Raw genomic sequence first — 25,094 nt, forward strand, 5'->3', positions numbered from 1 at the left:
CGCTTCGATATTCGAGTGTTACATCAGAGCTCGGTCTTAATTGATAACACGGCGAGGAAACGTGAATAAAGGCAGTCATTGTTCCGAGAGGGAAAAAATATCGTTCGCTGCCCTACTTCCACTAGAAAATACCAGAGACAACGTACAGACGTAATCGTGGCGACGATAATCGTCGGTTTTGTACAAAGTCGTGAGAGCGGTGAGCTCCGCTTTGGAAAACCGCGTTCAACGATTTTCGATAAGATTCCACTTTATCCAGAGATACGTAATTCAGGCCAGATAACGATTATAAAATTAGTCTACGAATAATCTACGACATGTAACGAAGAAACTACATACGTGTTCTACTCTCGTCGATTCAATTACAGGAGGTAGGGTGCAGCTCCCTAAATCCCAACCCGGCACTTCAAGCCTTTTGTCGCGGAGACACCGATTTGTATCACGAATTTACGAGCTCCGTGAGTCGAGCCAGGATGACTCGCACAGTTTGCTCTCTCCGTTGGTATAAATTCGAACGAAGAAAAGGACTAGAGGAAGTCTGACTCGCGGAATTCCAAAGGTTATATACAACTTAGAATTAACGTTAATTGTTTCGAATCATAAACGAACCGCTTATTGGCCACGAGACAAAGGGTAGAGAAAATCGATGAAATTATATGAGATAAGCGTCGATCACAAATGCTTTGGCAATAAAAATTCCAAAAAGTGGAGTTAAAGTGGAGTCAAAGTAACCGTACTTCATCCAAACTGATCGAATCGAGACACGAATTGCGCGATTCGTTCTTATCTCCAAAGGATTTGGAAGCGTGGAGATGGTAATCTGAAAGGAGTCGTCGATGTGTTTCGATAGAAGGACGTCGATTCGCGTGGCGGATTCGCGACGACTCGGCAGGCAGCAGAGGGAGTCGGGAGTTGGTATAAGTTTAAATCGGGAATGGCGGGCCAGGAGGCCGTCATGCGGGAGGCGCGATGGTATTTTTATCGGGCTAAATATAGGTAAACCTCCTATACGGAACGCCATAGCAGCATGGAAGAACCACAGAGGGTCGGCCCGTAACTACTCGTTAACTACGTACCCCGGGGTGTCCCGCGACCGCAAAAGAGCTTCCGCGAAAAAAAGAACCGACCGCCCCAGGGGCTTGATTAATTTTTAATCGAGGGACACGTGCCCGGTGTAGTGAATCTCGGTCACTTTCCTTTAACTCTATTGCCACCTAACCGTTTACTCTATTTACCAAAAATCCTTATCCTCCTTCTGCACCTTCCTCGATCACGAGGAATTTCGATAAGAGATAAAACAAGATACGGAGACTCGTGCAAATATTCGAACACCTGTAAACATTTTCGATGAATATATTAGAGGTGTGTTATACGAGACACGTTGAACAATGATATATAAATATATCAACATTCGCGAACTACGCATTAGTATAATATATATAATAGTAAGATATTTACTTAATGGTCGAATGCCATCGAAGGAACTTGAAATGCTAAAAGCAGGGCTGTTTGAAGAAACACTGAACGATTAATGAGAAAAAGCCTTATCGACTGAAGAGTAAGCGAGTTCATATAAAATACCTAAAATATAATTCTCGATATAATACTCAATGTATAGAGCATATTCCCATTTAGATCCTATAATTTTCGGTTCCAGTTAGAAAACTAAAAAAATTTCAATAAAAACTCTCAATCTGCTTGTCCGTGATGATATCTGGTTAACGGCCAAATGCTTTCGAAGAAACTGAAAATGCTAAAAGCAGGTCTATTAAACAAACGCTTGGAGGATTAATAAAAAGAAACCCTTATGGAGTAGTGGACGAGGAAGTCATTTGCAGCGTATTACCCAGCCCCTAAAGCTAGCGGTTCTCGTTCTTGTCGTTGACGCTTGGTCCCCGCGGTCGCGATTTTTGGAAACGAGATAGAAACGACCGTAAACGGGTCATACTGTGTAATCGCACTACCATAGGGTGGTGTCCCGCGACCGCAGAAGAGCCTCCACAAAGGGTGGACATGTAATTCGAGCGTCGCGTAGCCACGTGGCGCCACGCAACCATTGAAACTGCAATTTTTCGCTTTCCCTTCTTGTTTCCCTTTTTTTTTTTTTTTTTCAATTTTCACGTGTATGTTTTTTTTTAATCTTTTTCCTATGTATACGAGTGCGCATTTTTTTTTTTATTTCTCATTCCCATTCCCGTGGACATTTTATTTTTCAACTGGTTCGCAGAGATATTGACACGAGTGTCCCACGATAAAAATTGATCGACACCGCGTCCACTTCCGCCGATGATTGATAGCAAGGTGTTCAGCGCGAGAGCGCTTTTTTATCCCATTTTTTTTTTAAACACGCGTTGACTCGCCAAGTAAAAACGCTGCATGTATTTCATTAACTCGTCCCGGATAAACATATGCATATCGAATTAAAAGAAATGCAGCATCATTGGCATGACACATTCACGTTCGTAAATGTAATGTGGATATATTGAAATTTCAAAATGTTTATGTAATACACGCAACGTGGACGTAAAAGTGTTCTATGATAAATGTTCAAATACTTTCGCGTGACCCAGTGTATATATGGAGTATTAAATGGATTTCATGGGAGATCGTGAAGTTTGCAAAGTCGATCGAGTAACAGAGTCGAGCGAAAGCGCGCAGGCAACCGTGTAACCAGGAAGTCACGCGTGTACCTGCGTGCGTACAGCCAACAAGGAGTGACATAACCTTTTGTCAACCGATTAACCTAGCGAGCCGCTACACGATAGCGCTGTCAGTACTCGGGAAACACCTGGCCACCCAGACTATGACAGGAGAAAGTGCTTCTTTCTTCACGTTTTCTACCAGTAACGCACCTACGCGATACATCAAGTAGTAGCAATTAGAGAATTGTCTCATATGTTTGCTACCATTGACGTGCACGTTACGTTCGTGCAATTACTCGAGTAACAAGATATTGTCATAACTGTTGCACTTTTTATCGTTGCGTGATCGATCATTGTTGGGGCTATTTTTGTCTCGTTAAACGTGACTTGCAAAACTAAAGAAAGCAGAGTACAGCGTGTTGAAACGCTTATTACGGTAGAGTATCGATTAATTCTACGAGTTAATGACGAAAAATGAGGAAAAATGTATGGAATATCTATAACGTGCAAGAATATATGAAATATTCAAAGTGAAGTACTGCTTATAATACTTGGAGGATGAAAAGTATGTTCATTTAGGTTCTATTTCTTTAGTGATGTAGAAAAAAGTTCAAATTTACATAAACATCGGCGGTCTAGTCATAACACGTTTGTTAAGATAATTGAATAGATATTTGTTTCGGTTTCTATCCCTGTCTTTCAGTCAATCACATAATACATTCGTAGAAGGTGCCTACAAGTATTCGAGAATTTCGCGTGAGCCTGTATAGCATTATCATAAACGTAAAGTTCGAATCATTGGAATTCCTCGAAATCGTACGATTGATGGAACAAAATTCGAGGAGACCGCAATGGAAATTCCATATTCGGAAATTGCGATATCGGTGGAAAGTTCACGCACAAGCGACTCGATCCACAGGCTGCTAGTTCAGACTCCTTTAGCGGTTTAATCCACAACCCTGTGTGCAAGTTGCCACGTAACTACGCGTAACTTTTGTCCAACTACTATGTTCCGAGGCGAACGTCTCGAATTAAGGGCGTAGACGACGCAACCGAGAAACTTTCACCCGAACGGGCCACGCGACGCTCTGACGTTTGGCATTCCATATTTTACCAATGAATCGGCTGCAGTTTCGCGCTATAAGAATGAAAATGCAATTTTCACGAAGATTCTCGAAGATTCGAGCAAGATTCTCAACCGAAGGTTGCTAATGCGAACCTGTTCTAGAAGCCTATCACGTGGCTAAAAGGAGGAGGAACGATAGTTTATCGTTGAAAGTATCTTGACTTTCGATCGTGTTGACGAGGCAAGAGATACTTTCAAAAGTAAAAGTCGCGGGTTTCTGCTCGAATTTCTACTCTCGAGCATGATGTTTCGAACTTGTTATTGGTGTTTCATCAGTTTTCTCTAGGAGAAAAGGAAAGTCCCTAGCTAAACCGCTGGATTCTACGATTGTTTATACCGTTTATAGAATCCTTTGGATAAATATATATCTGTGGAAATACGTTTGCTTTCGGAGAAGTCGAATCCTGACTGCGTATCTGGATAATGAAATTAAGAAATTTATTATAATCGAAGTTGCATCGAACTCCGAACTAATTCAGAGACAAACGGTTCACATACAATAGGAGTTCGCCCATTTTTCTTACAACCTATTATTTGTTATTTATAGAAGAACTCATGTTCAAATCAGCAAATTCAATCGACGGGAGCTCACTTAATCCAATACAAACCAATTTCATTCCAATAAATAAAATTCAAATAAATGAAGTTCTGCTACAGTGCATCGTCTCGTCGCTGAATATCTGACTATGTTACTGTTACAAAAACACGAACTTAAGAAACAAAATGATACATCTTTAAAATAGAAAATTAATATAAAATTATGTTCGCATTCATCCATAAATCAATAGAAAATTCAAGCCACATATGCGCGTAGTTCGCGATTGAGAACTCAATCGCTGTCAGGCAAACGTAACCGCTTGTTTTTCGCTATAAAATGCGGAGGAAATGGTGGTCTGATCGCGAAACCAAATACGGAACTGGGTTAGCCGAGTGTCTCGCCATTCTTGGTTCCCTTGGGTTCCCGAAGTCTCCATCTCTCCAATTACTCCCATTGCCCGTTTCGTAGAATTGAATATGAAATACAATAAAATCTGATATAGGAGCACGTGGGCGTTGATAGCATATTGAGGCGCGCCGATTCGCTCCACTTTTCTTCCACGATCGAGCACCCTTGCGGTTGGTCACGACACCAGGAGAAATCGTTTCTAACCAACAAAGAAATTTCCTACGTACACGTGAACGCTTTGTCGCTGGTCAAAAGTTGCTTGAAATATTTATACAATAATTGGGAAACTTTCTGGTAAGAGGACACGTAGAACAAAATGATATGTTGGCCAAGTAATTTCAAGTTTATTCAAACAATAAAGAAAATGTTTGCGATAATAAACCATGGACTTTAAGAAAGAAGAGTTTTCAATTTGATTAAACGATAGCGGAGAAGCTTCCTAGAAAAAGGACTCGTAAGAAAAGATGGTATATCCAGTAAATTTCATTGGAAGTTTCGCTTCTAGTTTTTAATACTAGCTACCTCTGAATTTATAATTTACCATAAATTTGTCAAATCTATTTAGAGATTTTCATTCATCATTGAATAATTACTCTTTTGCAAAGTTAGGCTAATAATTGGCTATAGCTATTTGGATAATCGAATTTAGAAATTCAGCAGAAGCGAAGATCAATTCGGCTTCTGAGGGACTCATACAACATGGACGCCCTTTTGGAGCAACTTCGCGTTGTTTGTCTCTTGCATCGATCCCGTGCACGACCCGGTTACGACCCGAACAAGCAAACGAGCTCGACGAGCACAAACATCCTAGCACGAGCCAGCGCGCTCCTTTTCTTTCTCGTGGCGTAAAAACGCGGCCTTGCCCGGCACGCGGTACATGCGAACTCGCCCATCCGAGCCGGCTGATTCATTCCAAGGCGCTAGAACAGCTTGGCCGCGACAAAGACGACGGCCACGCAAGAATAAGAAAGAGAGAAGAGGCGAGGAAAAAAACGCAATCCCGCGACAAGGTGCAACCAAGAGGCACGCACAATGTAGAGACATCGTGTTCAGAAAAAAAAACGCGAGGCAAGTCAGTAAAAAGCTACGAAAAATGGCTATGTAGAAATTATCAAAGCAGAAGAAGAAACGAACGGAACGAGCAATCAATAACTTCGAATAAGCCGAAATAAAAAGCTGCAGAACGAGAGGAACGGAAGTAATGAGAATGCAAAAAGAAGATGAAAGGATCGAAGAGTATACAGGGTGTTCCAGTAATCGTGCTACTTTATGAAGAAATAAATCAAAAATATAAAATAAATCTTTTTTAACGAGACGCTTCGTTTTCGAGAAAGTCGAGTTCAAAGATACGTTAAATATGTCCAAACGCGATTAATTACCGATTGGGTACGAATCAACGATCAACAGGAAGTTTCCAAAAAGATGGAATTGGAACGTGTTAAAAGTTTCAGACGACCTACGATCTACGATAAAATTTCATTCTACAGTTTTGACGCATTTTCACATCGAATTACTCTCTTGCCGATTGTATCAAGATTACTGTGACACCCTGTATTGGTATGTTCAGAATTCTCTCATTGTCTCATCGTCGAAGAGAAGTTTATCCCACGTGGCGTGGGTTTGAGGGAGCAGCAAGAAGAACAGGAAGACACGTTACTGGTACGTAGCTATTGCTACCGTACCGCAGGACGACGAACTCGTCCGTGCTATGGCAATGGAAACAGTAGCGTTGCTACCGCTTCGTCCTTCGTCGACGAGTCGCGGCTGCGCCGTTATAACTGCGGCTTGCGGTCGGAAACACGTGGGAACCTGCGGGAGAGGAACCTCTTCCCTTCGACTGTATTGGCGTGTTCGTCGGCTTCCTAGTGTGAGACCCACGAACGAACTTAGCAATGGCCTCATTTAAACGAAAATTCCAACAATTTAATTTTTTGCCACAGTAAAATATAAATTTACAACGATCAAACGAATTTTGATAGACTTAATCATTGGTTAAGGATCGCTCGCGTTTAAGAGAGGATTCAATTTCTTTTTCATCGGTATAATAATAGTTAGAAAAAAGTGCATTTAAATATCTATGATTATCAAACATTATATATTTCATTCAATAAAACGATCATATTAGATTCATCCTTATAACACGGTAGTTGCATGAGCAGAATTACTAAGGAATTACACAAGTTGCAAATGTAAAAAAGACTATTTGGTACATTTTTCCTGCCGGATATAGCCTGAGATAAAAATTGACATAACAAGTTGATAGTGAAAGTTCGTCGGTATTTTTTTTTTTTTTTTTTTTTTGATAGTCATACCATGAGATTAAAAATTTACAACTATCGGATATTTTTTTTCTCTAGTACTTTTAAGACGGATCGTTTGTTTATTAGCATTCGAATAGTTTATTAGTCCCTGTTTGTATTTATTAACCTAGCGATATATTACTCTAAAACGTTTTCTGCTAGAATTGTAAAAGATTGATGTCGGAATGAGCAAACGTTTAATAGTAATGGGAACGACTTGTATACGTAACAACTTATAGCCATCGCTAACATAGTCGAGCCGTGAGACGTTGTGTGCGCAACGTCCCGTGAGAATCCATACCCGACCACACCAAGTACGACACAAAGACGACCCTTCCGCCTGCACAAGGCTGCCCTATGAATCCCTTCCGTGTTTTTCCACCCCAGCCCACGCTGCTGTTCCTGATTCTACGAGGAATCGGAGAAATCTTGCCTGCTACTCGACATATGGCGCAGAGAGATGTGCCGCGCCATTTAGAAAGCCACTTGATTCTACACCTTTTTTCTCCTTTCATATGGTTCACTCTTAGACTGATTTAATATCTTCATAAAATTTTCTCAAATAAATACGCTCTCAGTTTATTAGTTTATCAGAATTTCACCGAGCAAGAAGAACTGACGTCTTTTGGATTATACGCTATATTTATATAAAGATCTTCTATCTTTCTACGTATTATTTTATTCTTGTTCAATAATAATTATTTTTAAACTGAAACTCAAACCGAAAATTCATTTTATTCTTTAATCTGCAATTTCCTAATCTCAGAAATGTTTGATTAAGGAACCCGGTTAATCACCTTAGAGAACCAGAATAGAATTTTAGAAAGATAGATATTTAACTTGTGATATCGCGCAGACTTTTACCGTTACAAAGTAGTGAAAGTTCTCGTTCTTACAATACTTCGTACCAGTATGGGAGTATCTAACAATTATGAAAATTCCAGAAGCTGAATAGAATCGATCACGTTATAATCTTCGTCAGCCGAAGAGAACAATAGCGAAAGAAAGACAATCAGAGAAAGAAGATGCGCAAGCGCTTAACCTAACAGGCTTCATCGTGATCTGGCGCACGTTAGCGGGATTAGCCCTCGGTATATGATCACAGCAAGATGCAATGATTCTGACCACTTGAAACTGCTTCCTAAAATGGTCAACATGTGTTCCACGTGCGGAACCATACAGTCCAAGACTAAACGTCCCGCGGAAGCACACTGAGACTCCGAATGGTTCCCACCTTGATTCGGCACCACGTGACTGGGTTACGGTAGCGTGTCTACGTTCGCGATCATTCCGCGGATAAAAGAGACCGAATAAATCCGGATTAAGCCGCGAACCCTTGTGACAAGGATCCGGTTAACATTCAGGAGCCTTAGCACATGGAATTATACTAACAAAGTTATTTCGGTTCCTTCTTTTTGTTCTCCTTTCAACAAGCATCAACGTCCGTCTTCAAACTCTTTTTGCAACTATTCCATTAAAAAAAAATTTCGTGTTCCGAGAGATTCCTATTTTACGATAGGAAGACAAAGAAATTCATTTTGCGTTCATTTGCTAACCTCTCACCGCCCTCCCCATAATCGACAGGTGCAACAGAATTAATGCTGAGTCTTCGATGTCATAACATCGGATGTCGGTCTATGTCAATAGAAATTTAAATTTTCACGCAACCGGAAACTGAAAGTGGTCCGAGGGCAAAGTATCTCGAAGATAAGCGTACGTACGGTTAAACATTTTTCTTGTAACGGAGAAAAATTCTAACATCAATCGATTTCAAACGATTAGCAGGACGAGAATGAAAATTCCAAAGATAGCTTTTCTAAATGGTTTTTCGAAGTTTTCTACGGCTCGAAGGGCTTATTCGAGAACTGCTTGACGACGAGCCACGCGACGTACCTTTCAAGGTGAGCGGGATTCGTCTTTCGAAAAAAAAACCTCCGGGAATAAAGTGGAGGTGCTCTTTCTTCTTCTCTCTTTCCCACTCTTCCTCGTGCATATTCCGAGGGCAGTTGGCGCGTACACGTACGTATCGCTCCGATACGCGGGAAATTCTCAACGAAACTGGAAACTTACGAATTACGAAGGATATCATAATCTTTTAGACGACGAACCGCACAGTCTGTTCGTTGAATATTGGAGATAGTGCATTTTTACTCTGAATGCCCCCGTTGTTAATAAACACTTGAAGACCTTTTTCGATCGTAACTTATCTCGTTTAGTAACATTTCTTCCTATAAGAAAACTTTTACTCTGCATACACCGTATGGTCTTTGAGTGTCTTGAAATATCCTTTCCAGTTTCTACGCTCGTTCTCATTAATCGATTCATCTAACTTCGACTCCTTAGATCCAACTAACTTGTCTAAACTAAACGAAGCTTCACGTATCCGTCTCATCTTCGTACAGTAAATCCAACCTTACGAAAATCGGAGAACCATCGACGAATCAGCAGAAATCAGCGTGCGTTTCCGACAACAGAAGCTGGCCAGTGACCATAACCTTCCTCATGTTGGATGGTGATCGCGTGGAAGAAACGTCAGCGGCTAGCAGTCTGAATGCCGTGGGCAAAAAAAAGGGACGTCGTTGGAAGTTCGCCGAAGGGACTGGAAACCGGACCTAGAGCGCTAGGTAGCTGTTCGTTCACGGGGCAAAACGACGGAGGAACTGGTCGAACGACATTTCCCGCGTCTCGCAAGGTGCCGGCAATTTCTCCAGGATTCCGCTTTCCTCCTGGCCGTGGTGGCTTCTCTCGTTCGAGTTCGATCGGCTCGACTCGGAAGACCAGGTTGGAAAGTTGGACGCGACGCGCGCGCTGGCTTCCCTCGCGAGGACGCACGAGGCTTGCGAAATAGCTGACGAATTCAAAAAGTTTTATAAAAAGACTATTTAACCGCGATACCTTAATATATTCGATATTATGTGAAGCAATATCTCTAAAACCGCAGGGATAATGTAGAAAGCGAATAGAAAGATAATTTTGGTAACCTGGAATTGTTATACCGAATTTAAAAACTACTCTTTTGTGGAAAATGGAGCTCGTCACGGCTTCGCTGAGATAAGATGAAAGGCCAAGATCAGGTCAAAGAGTTCCATTTAAATTACAATAAGACCTGATATAACACTTTGCAAAAGATAGATAGTCACCTCGTATAAGGGAAATTGAGAAGTAATAGTAAAAGTGAAATCATTCTTAAAGAAATAATACCAACAGAGAGATCTCCAAATAAAAGACGTAGAAATTGTCAAACTGAAAATTCAGATGAAAGGCTGTACCGGTAAACAAAAAGCGATTTCTTGGAACTTGATTCCTAGCGATTCTGGTTAGATTTTAATTTCACTTGCTTAAATTATTCCGTAAGCATAAACACGGAAATATCTCACGTTTCTGGTGTTTAAGAACGAAATAATTATTATTTTTGGTTATATAAGAAAGAAGTTTTCGCACTTCAGCTGCCGTATAACACAAAATTCGTGTAACACTGAAAGTGTATATCTGCCGCGTTACAGGGGGTCCAGTCGTATATATTTTACAAATTTGCGGTAATTTGGATGTGTCCGAATACTTATGAACGGTAGTGTAGAGTATGGAGAAAGGTGAGGCGAGGGGTTCGCAGAGAGCCGAAGAAGAGGAAGGAGAGTCAGCTTGAGGTAAGATGCCGTGGCCTGTCGAGGGGGTGAAGAGAGGAGTGTGGAAGGAAAGGAGGCAACAAAGTTGGAGGCGGTGGGGGAGGCAAAGGAGGCAGAGAAGCGGAGGAAGGGAACAGAAGGAAGAAGAGGAGAGGAAAGAGAGAGAGAGAGAGGTTTCGAAGAGGCGGCCTTGAGAACGCGGAGAGAGCAGAGCGCGAGTCTAAGAAGAAGAAGAAGAAGAAGAAGAAGAAGAAGAAGAAGAAGAAGAAGAAGAAGACGACAACGACGACGACGACGACGATGACGACGAAGGAGAAGAAGAAGAAGAAGAGAAGGAAGGAGCAAGGGAGAGAGGAGAGACCAGCCGAGCCAACTCCAACGCCAACGAACTGCTTCACTGGCAAATCACTCGCGGTTCTCATTCCAACGTTCGATTCTTCATCCGTGAATTAATGAACCGAGGAAACGTAGGAGCGGCGTTCTCTGGAGGCGCGGCGGCACTGGTCGACATCTCAGTCTCCGAAGTCGTCTCGGTCTTACGATGGACGTTTAAACGATTCGATACAACAGATTTATCGATCACGGTTAGAAAGATCGATCGTTAGAACGTAAAATTTGGAAATCCATCTCGATAGATTGGTAGACCTAGATAGTGATTTGACTTGTACATGGCGCAGCACGCGCCCGAGATGCGAGATTATGCAACTACCATGACGTAAGAATCGCGACGCAAAAGTGGAGATCCAGAGACGACATGCGTACATTTTTCTTTGATCCTGCGGATTCTGATAAGAATTAAACAATCGAAAACGTATCGCTGGAGACTTATGTTCTGAGTAGTTAAAATCTAATGGTTGATAACAGGGGAAAAGAAGAGATTAAATTTAGACTTAAGGCGGGCGATCGTATTTGAAATACGACCTTGGTACGTGGATCGAACGAAACTCGCCGAGATTTCCGGAATAATCTGGCAACAATTAGTGGCGCAAAGAAACAGAAATCGAAATTTGGACCCTGGCAAAAGCTAGTATTCTTATGGTTACACCTAACAGGTTCGCAAGATCGCTGGAAAAAAATCTTAGAAGCGTCACAATTCTAAAGGTACTTCTTTCGAACGCAACCGATTACGTTAAAAATTCCGAAGGAGACGCGTATCGGCGTTCACCGAGCAATCGTCGCATGACTGAGATCAGCAAAACACCGTTTTATGTAACAAATAGGAAATATTTCAGAGAACATATTTCCTCCAATTACGCGACTCTTAATGCACCATTATTTCCAGTAATAATTATTTCCACTAATGAATACCGAAACTGATAATCCATACTGTACAACAATCAGGCGATTCATCAAGTCTAAAAATTACTCCTGAAGGACAAGATATCAAAAGCTTGACAAAAAGCAATGTATCCATTGTGTAAACGAGTGCTGTGTATATAACCGAGCCACTAGATTCGATATAAAGATACACAAGGCCGTTCTACTGATATTCAACTATTCTCTGGTAAAATTCCTCGAAAGAACTTGTGAAAAGACAGCGTGTAGATCGAATTGGGAACCACTGGCTCGTGAGTGTGCGCCGCGCAGGTAGATCGGTTGAACCCACGGCTCTCTACGGAATACACAGACACTTGGCAAGATTCGCGAGGTCACGTGCTGCATTTGGACAGGCAGCGCTAATTTCATTATTTATAGCTGAAGCTTTCGATTTGCCGATCGGCCATTATTCCCCGCATCGGTAGTTCGTTTCGTTCGAATGGAACAAGACACATCTCTCGTAGCGTCTAGAAGAGGTTAGAGAAACGAATTCGAAACGCATCGGCTGAAATAGACGGCCGCGATAAAAATAAAATGCCCGAATCCACAAGGAAGCAACAGCTCGTGTTAAAATAATCATAAACTTTCGATTCCACTGGCTAGACTGTGGCCAACCACGGGAATATCGGGAATTTTCCGAGACAAGGCAAGCTTCGGGCGTGACCCTTACCGATTTCAATAAAATTTTTCCTACCATGATAATTCTACACCGGCTCATGAAAATATTCCAACGCTTGAGGATAGCTTTTACGAATGTATTATTTATACGAAACATTAAAATTGTCGTACATTTTCATTGACGAATAAAGCGTTTCGATGTCCTGGTACATTGTACCGTAAGATTTTCCCAAATTTCAAACGTAAGTTTCTCGGTATTGTTTAGGTTCAGGTTTAGATCACATTTATCGTGCATATAAAATTATCTCCATGGTAAATTTCATTGAACTCGGCAAGAACCATATTTGACGCGTTCCTTGTGAGATTTAGCCTTTGGTTGTAGCAAGAATTTGAGAAAGATCGAAGTCGTATAAATCGAAAACAGTAGCAAAACGTACACAAGTTGGAAAGGGATTCTAGATTAGTCACGGTACAGGTGATATTTCATACGAGAATCGGGCAAGTTTCTTCTTATCGTAGTTTTCAAGAGCAGCAGGTGCTCCAGAGCTAAACATCGGTATTACATTTCTCTCTAGTTTTTAGAGTTAAAGTCTAGGAACATTGGTCGTGTTCCCGGAGTGGTTTTGAATTATTACGGCCGGTGATCGATCGTTTGAAATTTCCGTTGAATACACGAAGTCGAATCGTTCGAGATATCGAATAGCAAAGCGAATAGACTACTCGTCATTTATCAGACCGCAAAGATCCTTATCGACCAAGCCAGCTGTTAACACCTCGAACACGCCGCAGTGTCTGCAACTTTTCGAGTGGATACACAACACGGTGAATCCATTTTCAATTAAGAACGACGTCTCGTCGGATCGGTAATCCGGTAACCGACACTTATACCGAAGGAACGAACCGGAGGAACAGAGAGAATCGGGCCAATTATCTTCGAATCTCCGCTAGTTTCGCGTCGAAGCGCGATAACAGTGACCGTTTATCGAGCTATGAAATTGTTATCGCGAAGATCCGCGCGAACGATAATCGATTCCAGCCTGTCATCCAGTTATTTACCTCGATACTCCTAACTAAACTTTCGAATCGTCTTTTGTATACCGGACGAGAGAACATTGTTCTTTCATCGGCCGTGTTTTACAGCCAAGAAATCGATCGGAACAGGAATGATACACCGTCAGACTAAATAGTTTTCCGATACTTTCGACACGAAAAAAGTTCGATTTGCTTCTTCTCAATAACGCGATAGAATTTCCTCGTTATATAGAAACCATTTAATTAAGAAACACGAAAACGCGCGTGATCAGTAGAGCTGTAACGATTAAAAATATACAAATAACGAACTAAAATATAAAGTTCTTCGTCTAGTAGATAGAAGTTTTTATCCAACCTTGTATTCTTTACGTAACTTGCTAAACATACGAATTTCCATACGAATTAAATATCCACAGTATATCGATAACAATTAATTTCCGGGGAAAAGTGACCAAACACATTGTCGTCCATTGAAACTATCCGTGTTTTCAAAAACATAGATCCTCATAGAAAATGATGATCTATCGATAACGACTATCATCTCTAAGATCGAATCCCTGGAAGTATTGCTAAAAAGCCATAATTAAGTTGACTTAATAATAGCAACGGACATTTGCCAAATTGCACCTGCCCGATGGGACGCCTGTATTGACATTCCTAGGTAAGCCATGACTCAGGAAAGGCCTTTCTCGTGCTCATTGTCACCTTGTCAGGATCTTACGTTCCCTGTTCGCCTTGTTCCGTGGATCTCTATTCTCTTTACTATGTTCTAGTACTATACGCGACGTCTGGAAGCTGAACCGGAGAGAAAGCTTCGGACACGTATACCTGAACCGGGATTAGGTTTATCTTGCTTCCTGGGCCGGCTCCTCGGCTTTGAAAGTAATTGGAAGGGACGGAAGACGCTACCGCGTGAATGATTGAGTGCGGCGGGGTTAATCGAGTGCGTGGAAAAGCTTGATGCATTTGATAGCCGACCTGCCACGTCCGCAGAGGAGCGAACACCGGGAATTAGATTGGATCTGAGCCTTCGCGGTCTGATAAACTTTGCACGTTTTGGGGCAGCTGATCTGATTTAATAACTCTTTAGGGATTATACGAACGCGCTTGTACCTCTCCTTGTTGCAAATAGAAACCACTATTCACATAATTCGCTTCTTACTTTACGCGAGTTTAACACTTTGACAGGAAAATAAAATGACCACGAATCGAGAATCGAATTTCTTCCGTTTATAGCATCTGATACCAAAAGTATACTCTTATATAGGAATATATTTACTTGTGTACAATGGCGCTTTAGTAATAATTAGTTTCGACAGAACTGATTTTTTAAATTTTACCGCGTTCAACCTTCTCTACAAAACCATCTGAAAAAATCTCTTCCTATTTATTATTTTTGTAACAAGATGTCAAATGTTCCAAGGATCATAGTTGATTAATGAGAAAACTAACTAAACTGTCTCGTTTATTACAACGCAAAGACTAGATCCCGCCGATTGTTCAGATTTCCAGGGTGTTCCATCTGCACGCACGTGCATTCCACTTTTCAGGCTTGCCTTGAACCTGCTTGGTTGCACGAACAGTTTCACGTGAAACTGGAACCGACCGACGATACGGCTTGATACGCTACCTGCACACGGCTTCATGCACTCGGCCTGGTATCTCCTCGCGTGCCTCGCCAGTGAAACGAGCCTTTCCTCTTTCCACGGCTCTTCCCCTTCGTCATCCACCGATTCGTACCGACGATTTACTAGAACCGCGATGCTGCCGCTCGCGAACCACCAAAACCTCGCTAGTCGCTTCGTTTCCTTCGCAAAGCTATTTCCCAACGTTACTTGAACGCTTGACTGATCGAAATAACGCGAAAACCGCTTGCGCCGATCATTCTGACTATGGATTGTTAGGATCTGTTAAGGTATTAGGATATAATTGAAAGTTAATGGATATAGAATAACTTGGTGTTGTAATCAATTTTTCGAAAATTCTCAGGTTAGAAAATAATGAATTTTCCTGACTGGATTATTAGGATAATCCAACATTAATGGAAATATGATATATAGATCTTGTAGTAAATTTTCTCAATATTTTTGAACTAGAAAATAATAGAATGGAAATGGTCACGCGTACTTCCTTGTAGATATAATAATAGAATGAAATATATATATATATATTTGTATTTTTAGTAATAATAGAAGAGATGGTAATAAAGAGAACGCGTATATAGAAATTTGCAAAACTACCAGAGGCTCGCAACCAACCAAGGTGCCGATACAGTTTGTCGCGAGGCGATCAAGGTCCTTCTTATCCTACCGAGAGGCCGCGATAAGATAAGTCCACCGACGACGTTCGACTTCCGATTGCGCTCGAAACTTCGTTCATCGTCTCCTTCTCGTTTATTCCTCTTTCTTTCTTCATTTTCTCTTTTACAATTTAGTGAAAAGAAAATAAAACTCTTATAATTTCCCTGCTAATTCTTTAACGATATCGTAATGTAATAACGGGCCAATTATAATAATAAGTCGCATATCGCTAATTTTAAAGTCGTGAAAGTTTGATTGAAATCAGAAATCAATCTCGATTTACTTGATTATCCCACTAGCATACTACTTTCTTCGTACTGGACATTCCTGTTTACCTATACATACCTAAATACGTGGTACCTACGCATCACTGAAATATTAATTTCGATGGTTCGTAATTGTCATAATTTCATTGTTCTCAAAGCGCAAAAGTTTAGAAAGAAAGACGATTAACGAAACAGTGAAATTAATAAGACGCGGCTACAATATCTCAAAGCAGAAACAACTGGTAGAGGACTGTACATATGTTACTGAGTTAATATCCAAAGATAAGAATATTATATTTCAGTAAAACGTAGAAGAAAACGGATACGGATGGTTCTACAACAACAACTTTACGCTTCCACCAATTTGTCTACTATACGGAAAACAAAATCGTGAAAATACAACACAACTGCATCTGCGCTATTAAAAGAAACAAGTCATATAATTGAAATAGAAATACATCGGTTCTCCCCACTACATGTTTATATAATAAGAGTTTACATTTAGATAAAGTCAATGAGTAAGCGTTCGTTTAATCTGAAACTAAGTAAAATTTCGTTTCAATAAATCGAGCTTAGATATAAATGTATCTCTGCTGAAAGATCTTCGAGAAATCGCGAGTCAAAGGGGGACGAAAATGGTCGCGGTTGTTGAACGAAGTAGTTCGACGATTCGTGCGAATGTAGCAGCGTGGAACGCTTATGATAATGAGCCCTGGCGATTACCAGACGGGGCCAGCGAACAGGGAGATGATGTCGAGCCGATAGAGACGTCCAGACCGGATACAAGGAAGGTCGAAGGAGAAGAACCGGATAATCGTCACCGTCGTCGTAGCTACGCTCCGGCTATCGGTTCTGGACGGCCCTCTACTCTGCTCTGGCCTTCTCCAGACGAGGAAGGAAGTCGCGTTTTGCGCGTACACCTGCGCAAAGGGGCGCCTCCCACCTGCGGGCCACCTGAACTTGCGGATAGAACCGTGTCCCAGACACTTCCAGGGCACCTGACTCGCGAACATGCTCGCTGTGTCCGCGATAATTGCCTCATGCACCATCGATCCCTGGCTACTTCCAAATACATCTCTGTCCCGATTATTCCGATGAAAGTTCGCATGATTGTAATGAACGAAATGGTTGTAGTACGTCCGGATAGAATTTCGAAACGATACGAGTATTGTTTAGCCACGATACTTTTCAGAAATCCTGCATTTGTTCTTTTATCGAGTTCTTAAATCTCTTTAATATTAAATTAACAAAAATAACGAACGATAGATACCCGATACTTTTCGATTCATCGATTATTGCTATGATAAAAGTTTGCAGGATTATTACCAAAAAAGATTCCAGTGTGTTTAAGTATATTCGTGTTTTTTGATCGACTCTACGCAAATATCTAAAAGTTTGCGCCAAACGCAGTGAATGTGTTGAAGAGAAGATGAAACTCAAAGCTGAGCAGGTGAGATAGCAATGGAGAAGAACGATTGTGAATGGGGATCGGGTAAATAAGTATTTTGGTTAGCTCCACAAGCCTATTTACTAGCGGCTACATTTCGAGGCACGTTCGACCGTGCAACGGTCACCCACCAGGAAGATCCTGGCCGAGCTATGATAACGGATTCTCCGAGTATACTGTTACTACGCCCGAGAGAGTGTACTAGTGAGAGACTGCCAAACGATTGGCGCGGAACGAAGTATCGGGCCGTAAAGGAACAGTCTGAATATAGTATCCAACTATAAAATTCTTACAATTAAACATTTCGTATTAAGCCTTATCCAGCAAAGGCTGGATCATTGTTGTAACAAGTGTCAGATAATTTATTCTGCAGCGATGAAGCAAAGAGTCGAATGAAAAAACCTTTTATCTCTGTGCGTGATAACTAAACCGCAAATTCTCATGCAACTTCGTATCTTTATCGACATAAGTGAAGAATTAGAAACTTCGTTTCATTCATTAAATATTATAACGAGCATTCTAGTTTAAACACCTTATAAACCTTTTGTATATCTTTAAATTTCTCACAAATGCGTAAAATAATTTGACAGAATAATAACACGCTAATGCAACCGAAAATCCAACGAACGTAAAACATCTGCATCAGTCAGAATCGATTGGGGCTTCGAAAGAAAGATACGACGAAAAATGCAACTTTCTTTTGCCTTTTATTTGTGCACTTTTATAATCGAGAAAAAGAAACGCGTGGAAAGATACCTTGTGTTTTTCGAATGCGCAGATCACAGCTACGAGACACGCTTACGTTTTGCTCGGAACTTTCTTCGGCCACGCGATACACCATTTTCAGGAATTTCACGTGGCCATTTCTTGAAAGAAAGCACCAATACACTACGGAAACGCGTTCGTCGAACGGGCGAGCGTTGTTTCGCGTGACGAAAAATTGTTACAGTCGACGTGGCGACAGATTATTTATTTCTGTCGCGGGCACGATTCTCTAATCGCGGCAAGATTGATCTTCCTCCGTCGTGTTTCCCAATGGAGCCAAAGGTGAGCAGGCTGTCGTGGCCGTGTCCGATGGAAATTCATCACCAGTCACGGCCTTCGCCTTACCTCGCCTCACACTCCATAAAATAGTTAGAAAAATATGTATCAAGGACGACTTACAAGGAGCACCTTAAGACAGAATAAATGCTGTTCTCTTTTCTTTATATATATATAATACGTGTCGAGATACCAATTCTTATTTAATTAGAATTTTGCGTCAAAATATCATCCCCCTTGATTCCCCTCGATTGCCCAATCCAAATAAACGATCAGCTAGAGAATTTACCTGAAGTAGTGCGATCCAAAAGGCGAGCAGTAAAAAGGGTCGTTGTGCATGTGTGGCTGTCCGGGTACTCCAGGTCCTTGCGGATGAGCGTGTGGTCCCATGGGACCGGTGGGTCCAGGGCCGCACATCCCAGGGCCACCTTGAGGCTGCATACTGGCTCCGATCATGCTAGCAGCGGGACCCATGGGATGTGGGCCAGGATGGTGCGGCGAACCGACCATGTGAGGTCCGGGATGGTGAGGATGAGGTGAGGGTCCGCCGCCACCCATATGTGGGTGAGGCGCGTGAGGCGACCCGCTCATCATTCCGTGAGGTGGCATCGGGTGAGGGCTCGGAGATGCTCCATTAAGATGGGGCCCACCGGTGACACCAGCGTGCGGCGTCGGTGGACCCCCATGAGTCGGCGTAGTGGCCGGCTGTGGAGGCGGTAAACTAGGCGGTCCGGTCGGTCCGGTGGCCGCTAGCGGCGGCAGCGGGCCATTCGCCATGTTGTTCAACTGGGTTAGCGAGGCCGCCGCCGACGCCATCGCCTGCAAGGGATTCGTGGCGCCGCTCGTAGTGCTGACGCCTCCTAGGCCGGTGCCGGCGATACTCTGACCGGCGTTGTTGTTCCCGACTATGTTGTTATTATTGTTGCCGGTGTTCTGGAGGCCGGCGTTACCGTTGCTGGAGCCGTTGCTGGCAGCACCAACAGTGTTGCTGGCGTTGTTGCTCACACCGCCGCCAAGCGATTGCAAGGAGGGCGGCAGCGGTGGCGAGCCGGCGGGGGGCGCTGCCGGGCCCCCGAGGCACCGGCCCGACGGACCGGAGGCGGTTACGCTGCTGGGCGCTACCGGCACGCCGGCGTGCAGTGGTATTCCACCTGGGGGGCGCTGTGCCACCCTCACCGGCATCACTCCCCCCTCCACGACGTCCTTCACCCTCTCCTCGAACTCCCGTCGGCCTGATGACTGGGGTACGAGCGCGGGAATCTCTTGATGCTCGGTCAGAAATCTATTTAGCTTCCACGATAGCCAAATCTCTTGTTAATCGAATTTCGCTTTTGGCTCAGTTTAGAGGCACTATTTTCCTGTTTGTATCCAGAACAGTATTGCGTTTGCACAATGTCCCTCGATGAAACTCCAACTCGTTATTATTATTTATTTTTCACTTGCACGTTTAAAGACACTGTTTCTACAATATATTTTGACCCTAGGATGATCGTAGGAACAGTGTTTTGATCGTAATTTGTTGACTAATAGTTTGAAGCAATAAAAGACTCAAATTCGTAACTTTTGGTTCGACCTCTAAGAGGGATCCCAGTTAGAACAGCATCAATCACGGCGAACAATCACTGCGAGCAATCACAACACTGCGGTATGTTTTGAAAAAGTAGAACTCGGTGCACGCGGCTAGGACGGAAGGGACGACACCTCGTGTATCAAGTTTCAAGTTTCTTGATACCTTGGGTTCACGCGGGACAACGAATTAACGCCCCGTAACATCCAGTTCATCACCGCTCAATGCCAGCGTCCTCTCTTCTCCTTTCACCGGCGGGATGTTCGATTATCTATTAGAACGATTCGACTTCGAGTTGACGAACAATGCGCATACCACCTGTTCGCGTCTGTCGCACTAAAGTATCCAACAACTTCACAACTTCCAATCCTATGAGCGAATATCTCCAATGGCGGCTAAACGAAACACCAAAAACGATCAACGAAGTCACAGTGCACTTTATACGCGATACGAAACGGGAAAAATCACGGGTAATACACTCTATACTCCATCTATCGACGAAAATCACACACTCGACTATACAGCTTGTTTTTACGACGCGCTGTGCAAAATATGGTCGTACGATCACCGTTTCGCTCGACCAACTATCTACGATCAACGACTATACGCTAGCAGCAGTTAGTGGCGACAACCAGCGAGGTAACTGCGGGGGCACGTGGCCGTCACGTCGTCGGCGTCGCGGTGCGCACCTACGTCGCGGACCAGCACACCTCGTCTCCCGCCCATCCTGCCGGCCTTCTTCTCCTCCTTCTGCAAACACTCTCCGCCGACTCCCGCGGGAACTTTTAGCATCCCGAACTCAGTCGCCGCTAGGCGACCCAAACACCAAGCCCGCGCGACCACGCTGCTTCCCAACTGGATGACCGTGTTTCGGCATAGTCCGTCACGCTCTCGAGTCCACTCGTTTTATGTTACTTTTACGCTAGGAGAGCTCCGACTCTTCTATCGCGTCGATTCCGAAAACGGACCAAACTTTCGGCCAACAGACTCTATCCGATAACGTATAGACTGCAATACTCTCTCAGTTACTTCTCAATACAAAAAAACCATAGAGAGAGAGAGAGAGAGAGAGAGATAAATTATACGAGAAAGACGAACGCAGTTCGAGTGAACTATGTACATATCGCGAGACGATCACTGAACACTCGAGTCACCGTGCGCGCGATCCACACCAAAGAAACAGACAGAAGAGACGAAAAGAGAGAGAGAGAGAGAGAGAGAACACGAACACGGGACAACGCGCGTTGCGTGTCACAAAGCAACAAACGGCACTGTCCACGAATAGTCGTATACTCCACGAAAGCAGGCGCGTTACTGCGGAGCGGCAGGCTCCGTGGCGTTGCTGTCGCATTCGAGCTTTCGAGGACAGAACGGCATGCTGGAGGGGGAGAGCCACGCGAGGATACGAGGTGGGGAAAGCTGAACCGAAGCCACGGCGAAAGGAACGTCGGAAGGGAGCAGTCTCACGCACGGATGGAATGGTGGGGAGCCACGTGAGCGCCCGATGCCCGGTGTCCACGCAACCGACGTGGGACTTGCCTTACCTCGCGTTACCGCGCCATACCATGCCTTCCTTACCGAGCCGTGCCACCCTTGCCAGAGAACACTCTGATTTTTCGTTCCTCGCGTATTCACCTTACGAACGTACTATTGCCCGTCGTTAACTCATTAAACGTACAATGCGGTGTCGGAACACGTATCGAGAAGGAAGGGACCCATCGGTAGGTAACGACACGAGCTTTTTAAATATTTTCCAACGATCTATCGTGTGATCCAAATATTTTTTAAGCATTTAAATATCTAAAGCAACATGACGTAAAGATGAATGAGAAGTATTCGAGGAATTTGAATAAATTTTCTGCGAGTAGTCGTAGAATGAAAATGATGTAGAAATGTGGTATTCGAATTTGTTTACTAAGTAGTTGGTCAGGTGGTAGTAGGAGGTCGTCTCTTTATCGAAGTTTACTAGAAAGCAGTTTCACTTTCGTGTGATCGGAAGGAACCTGAGGGTCCTAGAGAAACCGATGTAGGATTCATTTCACTAAGATCACAGAAGCCCAGAAATCCGATTCATTGAGTTCGGGGTCAAGTTGAACGCATTTGTACGGCGTGATGAGGAAGAATGGTCTACCACCTTGACGCGCGGCACGTGCGAAAACGACAATCGCCCTGCACGAATACAACTTCCAGCTTTTATTTTTTTCTTTTTTTTTTTCAAACCCTGTCACAAATTTTCTTATAGAAACGCATCTTTTACGAAAAAAGAAACCGACGTTTTTCTTTTAAAAAAAAGTTCACAAAAACTCAATTATTAGAATTTTATTGTTGAAAAAAAGCTTTCGCTCATTATTTTGGTGGATATTCGTTAATTCAGTTGTGGATATAGATGAAATTGGCCAAGTGACGTCGATGAAAGTCGAACGAAAGAAGAAAATAGCTGTCATTAATTACCTTGAGAAATTATTATATCATCTGCGAAAAATCTAACTAGATTCTCAATAATAGGAGAAAATAAAGAGCAAGGAAAACTTTATTATTTTCTGTTAAACAATAAAGTATACATGAAATTTCCAACGTTTCGTAAACGGTTCGCCTCCAGCCCCTGCCACACGGACAATAATATCTCTTGTCTCAAGCTCTACCTGCGTGGCAAGTACCGAGTTACCTGAGTCTCTATCCTATTTCTTAGGTCGCGGTTAGGGCTTTCTTATCAGCTTAGTATCGTTTTGGACCTATTCCTATATGCCTGAAATAATTCGGTATAGACTTTGAACTCCAAGAAAGTAAATGCCATCGTGTTATAACCATAAATGCCTCAACGACTCTAAAGGGAAAATAGGATGCATTGGTTTCATGTTTTTAATTTTAAACACATTTTACACGATGATGAATTCTAATATGTAAAGACGAGTTTCTTCTTCTTTCAGTTAATCAAGTTGTGTTTAGGAAATTTTCCCATTTCTTATTTTTTCTCATTGTGTCCACCCAGTTAAAATTTTCATTATTTACAAATTTGACGATACCTGTCTCTATATTGTATTAGACCGAGTAATATAACAAATTCGTTTATATCGTTTCAAAGGATATTTAAAAAGATTATTCAAAGTATTTAAAGATACATGAATTTTTTTATTAAACGCATGTATATATACAGAAAAGGAAGAAATAAAATTATTCCTTGATTATGAACAGATCTTATACGAAAGTATTTCATGTACACTTTTAAGCAAACGCTGTTCTTCTAAATGTAGCAGCTAAGTTTTAAATAATCCAGGGAACGTACTATGTACTTGAATAGCAACTAGAGTCTCAAGCGTTACTAAACTGGAAAAACAATCGAGTTCATCCTTTGAAGAACAATTTTTCTAGTGTTCGACTACATTCTTGACGGAGTTCCAATGAAATTTTCTATCGTGGGTGGTTTCTGGTTTACGCATCGTGCCACTACCTTCTGCTATTGAATATCCGTACAGAAAAGGAGAAAGAGAGTCCAGTTCTTGGATACGCTACCAGGAATTTCCAGGGACCATTAATCTGCTCTTTGCGACACCCAAGGCCCCGTTTCCCTCCCCCTTTTTCCAGCCCCCTTTTCGATCAGGTAGACGCAGCGAGGCTCGGCCCAATCCATTGTCCAAGACATTAGAGAAACGTGTCAGGTTGTTTCACCGATTGAAAACCTCTTTCACAGCCGGAAGTAAGTTACGATTAATCTCTTCAGGAAGGGCTAATTATAGCAGGGGTTGATTGTCACGTGAAGAAGGAGTCATGATCGAAATAATAAATTCTTCGTTTCGATTGTAAGAACCACGTGTTTTCCATTTAGAAATACCCCAATAAAACATCTGCTGTTTCCACGAAACGTAAGGAAATTGTTTGGCTCGTAAAACCATTGAAATTACTAGGGACGAAGAATAATTTAACTTTATTATACAATACTATATTTATTATATTTATACTATATATAAGTCGTCTCTACAGTAAATAAGTTTTCAAATTTCTAAATTTCACCTACACTAAAATATACCAAAATAACCGATCAAACTCGCAAACTGCACAATAAACTCAGATTGGTAGAAATGTATAAGATTCGAGAAAAGGAAGAGAATCGCGGATCTAGTCACACAGTGGCCTAGAAAAATTACTGATTCGACGGAAAGATGAGTGAAACTTTGGAACGTGAGCTTTCATACGGCAGGTACAGAGGTGGCAGGATCCTCGGTGTGGAATCCTCAGGTGACTCGTCGAAAGTTGGACGTCGAAGCCGGAGGGTCTCGAAGGCAAGGAGGCAGCGAAAGCAGGCGAGCAGACCGACGGGCGTCGCGCAAGAAGGAACAATTAGAGGCCAAATAAAGACGAAGAAGCGAGTCACAGTCGAGCGGGTTCGCAACGAGCGTGTGTGTGATTTCGGTCACGCCGCGCGCCTGTACGTTGACCCCTGGAGAAAGAGAGGAGAGAGAACGGAAAAAACGAAGAAACACAGGGGCAGACAGCTGAAAAAGGGAGAGAAAAAGATCGACCGAACACAGCGGAGGGGAAGAAGAGAGGTGAATGGGGGAGGGGGAGCGAACGAGGAGAGCATTTGCTCACCGTTCGTTCGTTCGTTCGTTCGTTCGTTCTTTCTTCCTCTGCGCGAGAGAGGGTTCCTCGACTTGCCTTCTCGGTTCGAACTCGCTGCTCGTTGCCACCACGAACAGAGAGGGAAGGAGAGAGAAAGAGAGAGAAAGAAAAAGACCTGAACGAACCGAGGGGGACAGGGGCACGACCAGCGTGCAACCAACAGAGACGTCGTCACGAAGGAACGATAGGAAGACAGAGGTAGCCGGAGGAACGTTCAGGAGGCTGAGAACTCACTCCAAGAGACTGATCAAC

At 42.8% G+C, this 25,094-nt stretch overlaps 1 protein-coding gene across 4 annotated transcripts in view; it reads right to left on the bottom strand.

Moving 5' to 3' along the window:
- Nucleotides 1-21,543, bottom strand: part of LOC122570336 (LIM domain-binding protein 2) — a 70,490-nt gene extending 48,947 nt beyond the window's left edge. For 3 of the 4 annotated variants that reach the window (XM_043732508.1, XM_043732507.1, XM_043732506.1), the window contains exon 1: nt 18,948-21,543. In XM_043732508.1, coding sequence (XP_043588443.1) covers nt 18,948-19,840 — 893 coding nt within the window. In that variant the 5' untranslated portion in view covers nt 19,841-21,543. The remainder of the gene's footprint in view (nt 1-18,947) is intronic. The other variant, XM_043732509.1, reaches the window with a different exon arrangement.
- Nucleotides 21,544-25,094: the final 3,551 nt, after the last annotated feature.

The sequence above is a fragment of the Bombus pyrosoma genome, linkage group LG8 (genome assembly GCF_014825855.1).
Source record: "Bombus pyrosoma isolate SC7728 linkage group LG8, ASM1482585v1, whole genome shotgun sequence".
NCBI classification, from domain to species: Eukaryota; Metazoa; Arthropoda; class Insecta; order Hymenoptera; family Apidae; genus Bombus; species Bombus pyrosoma.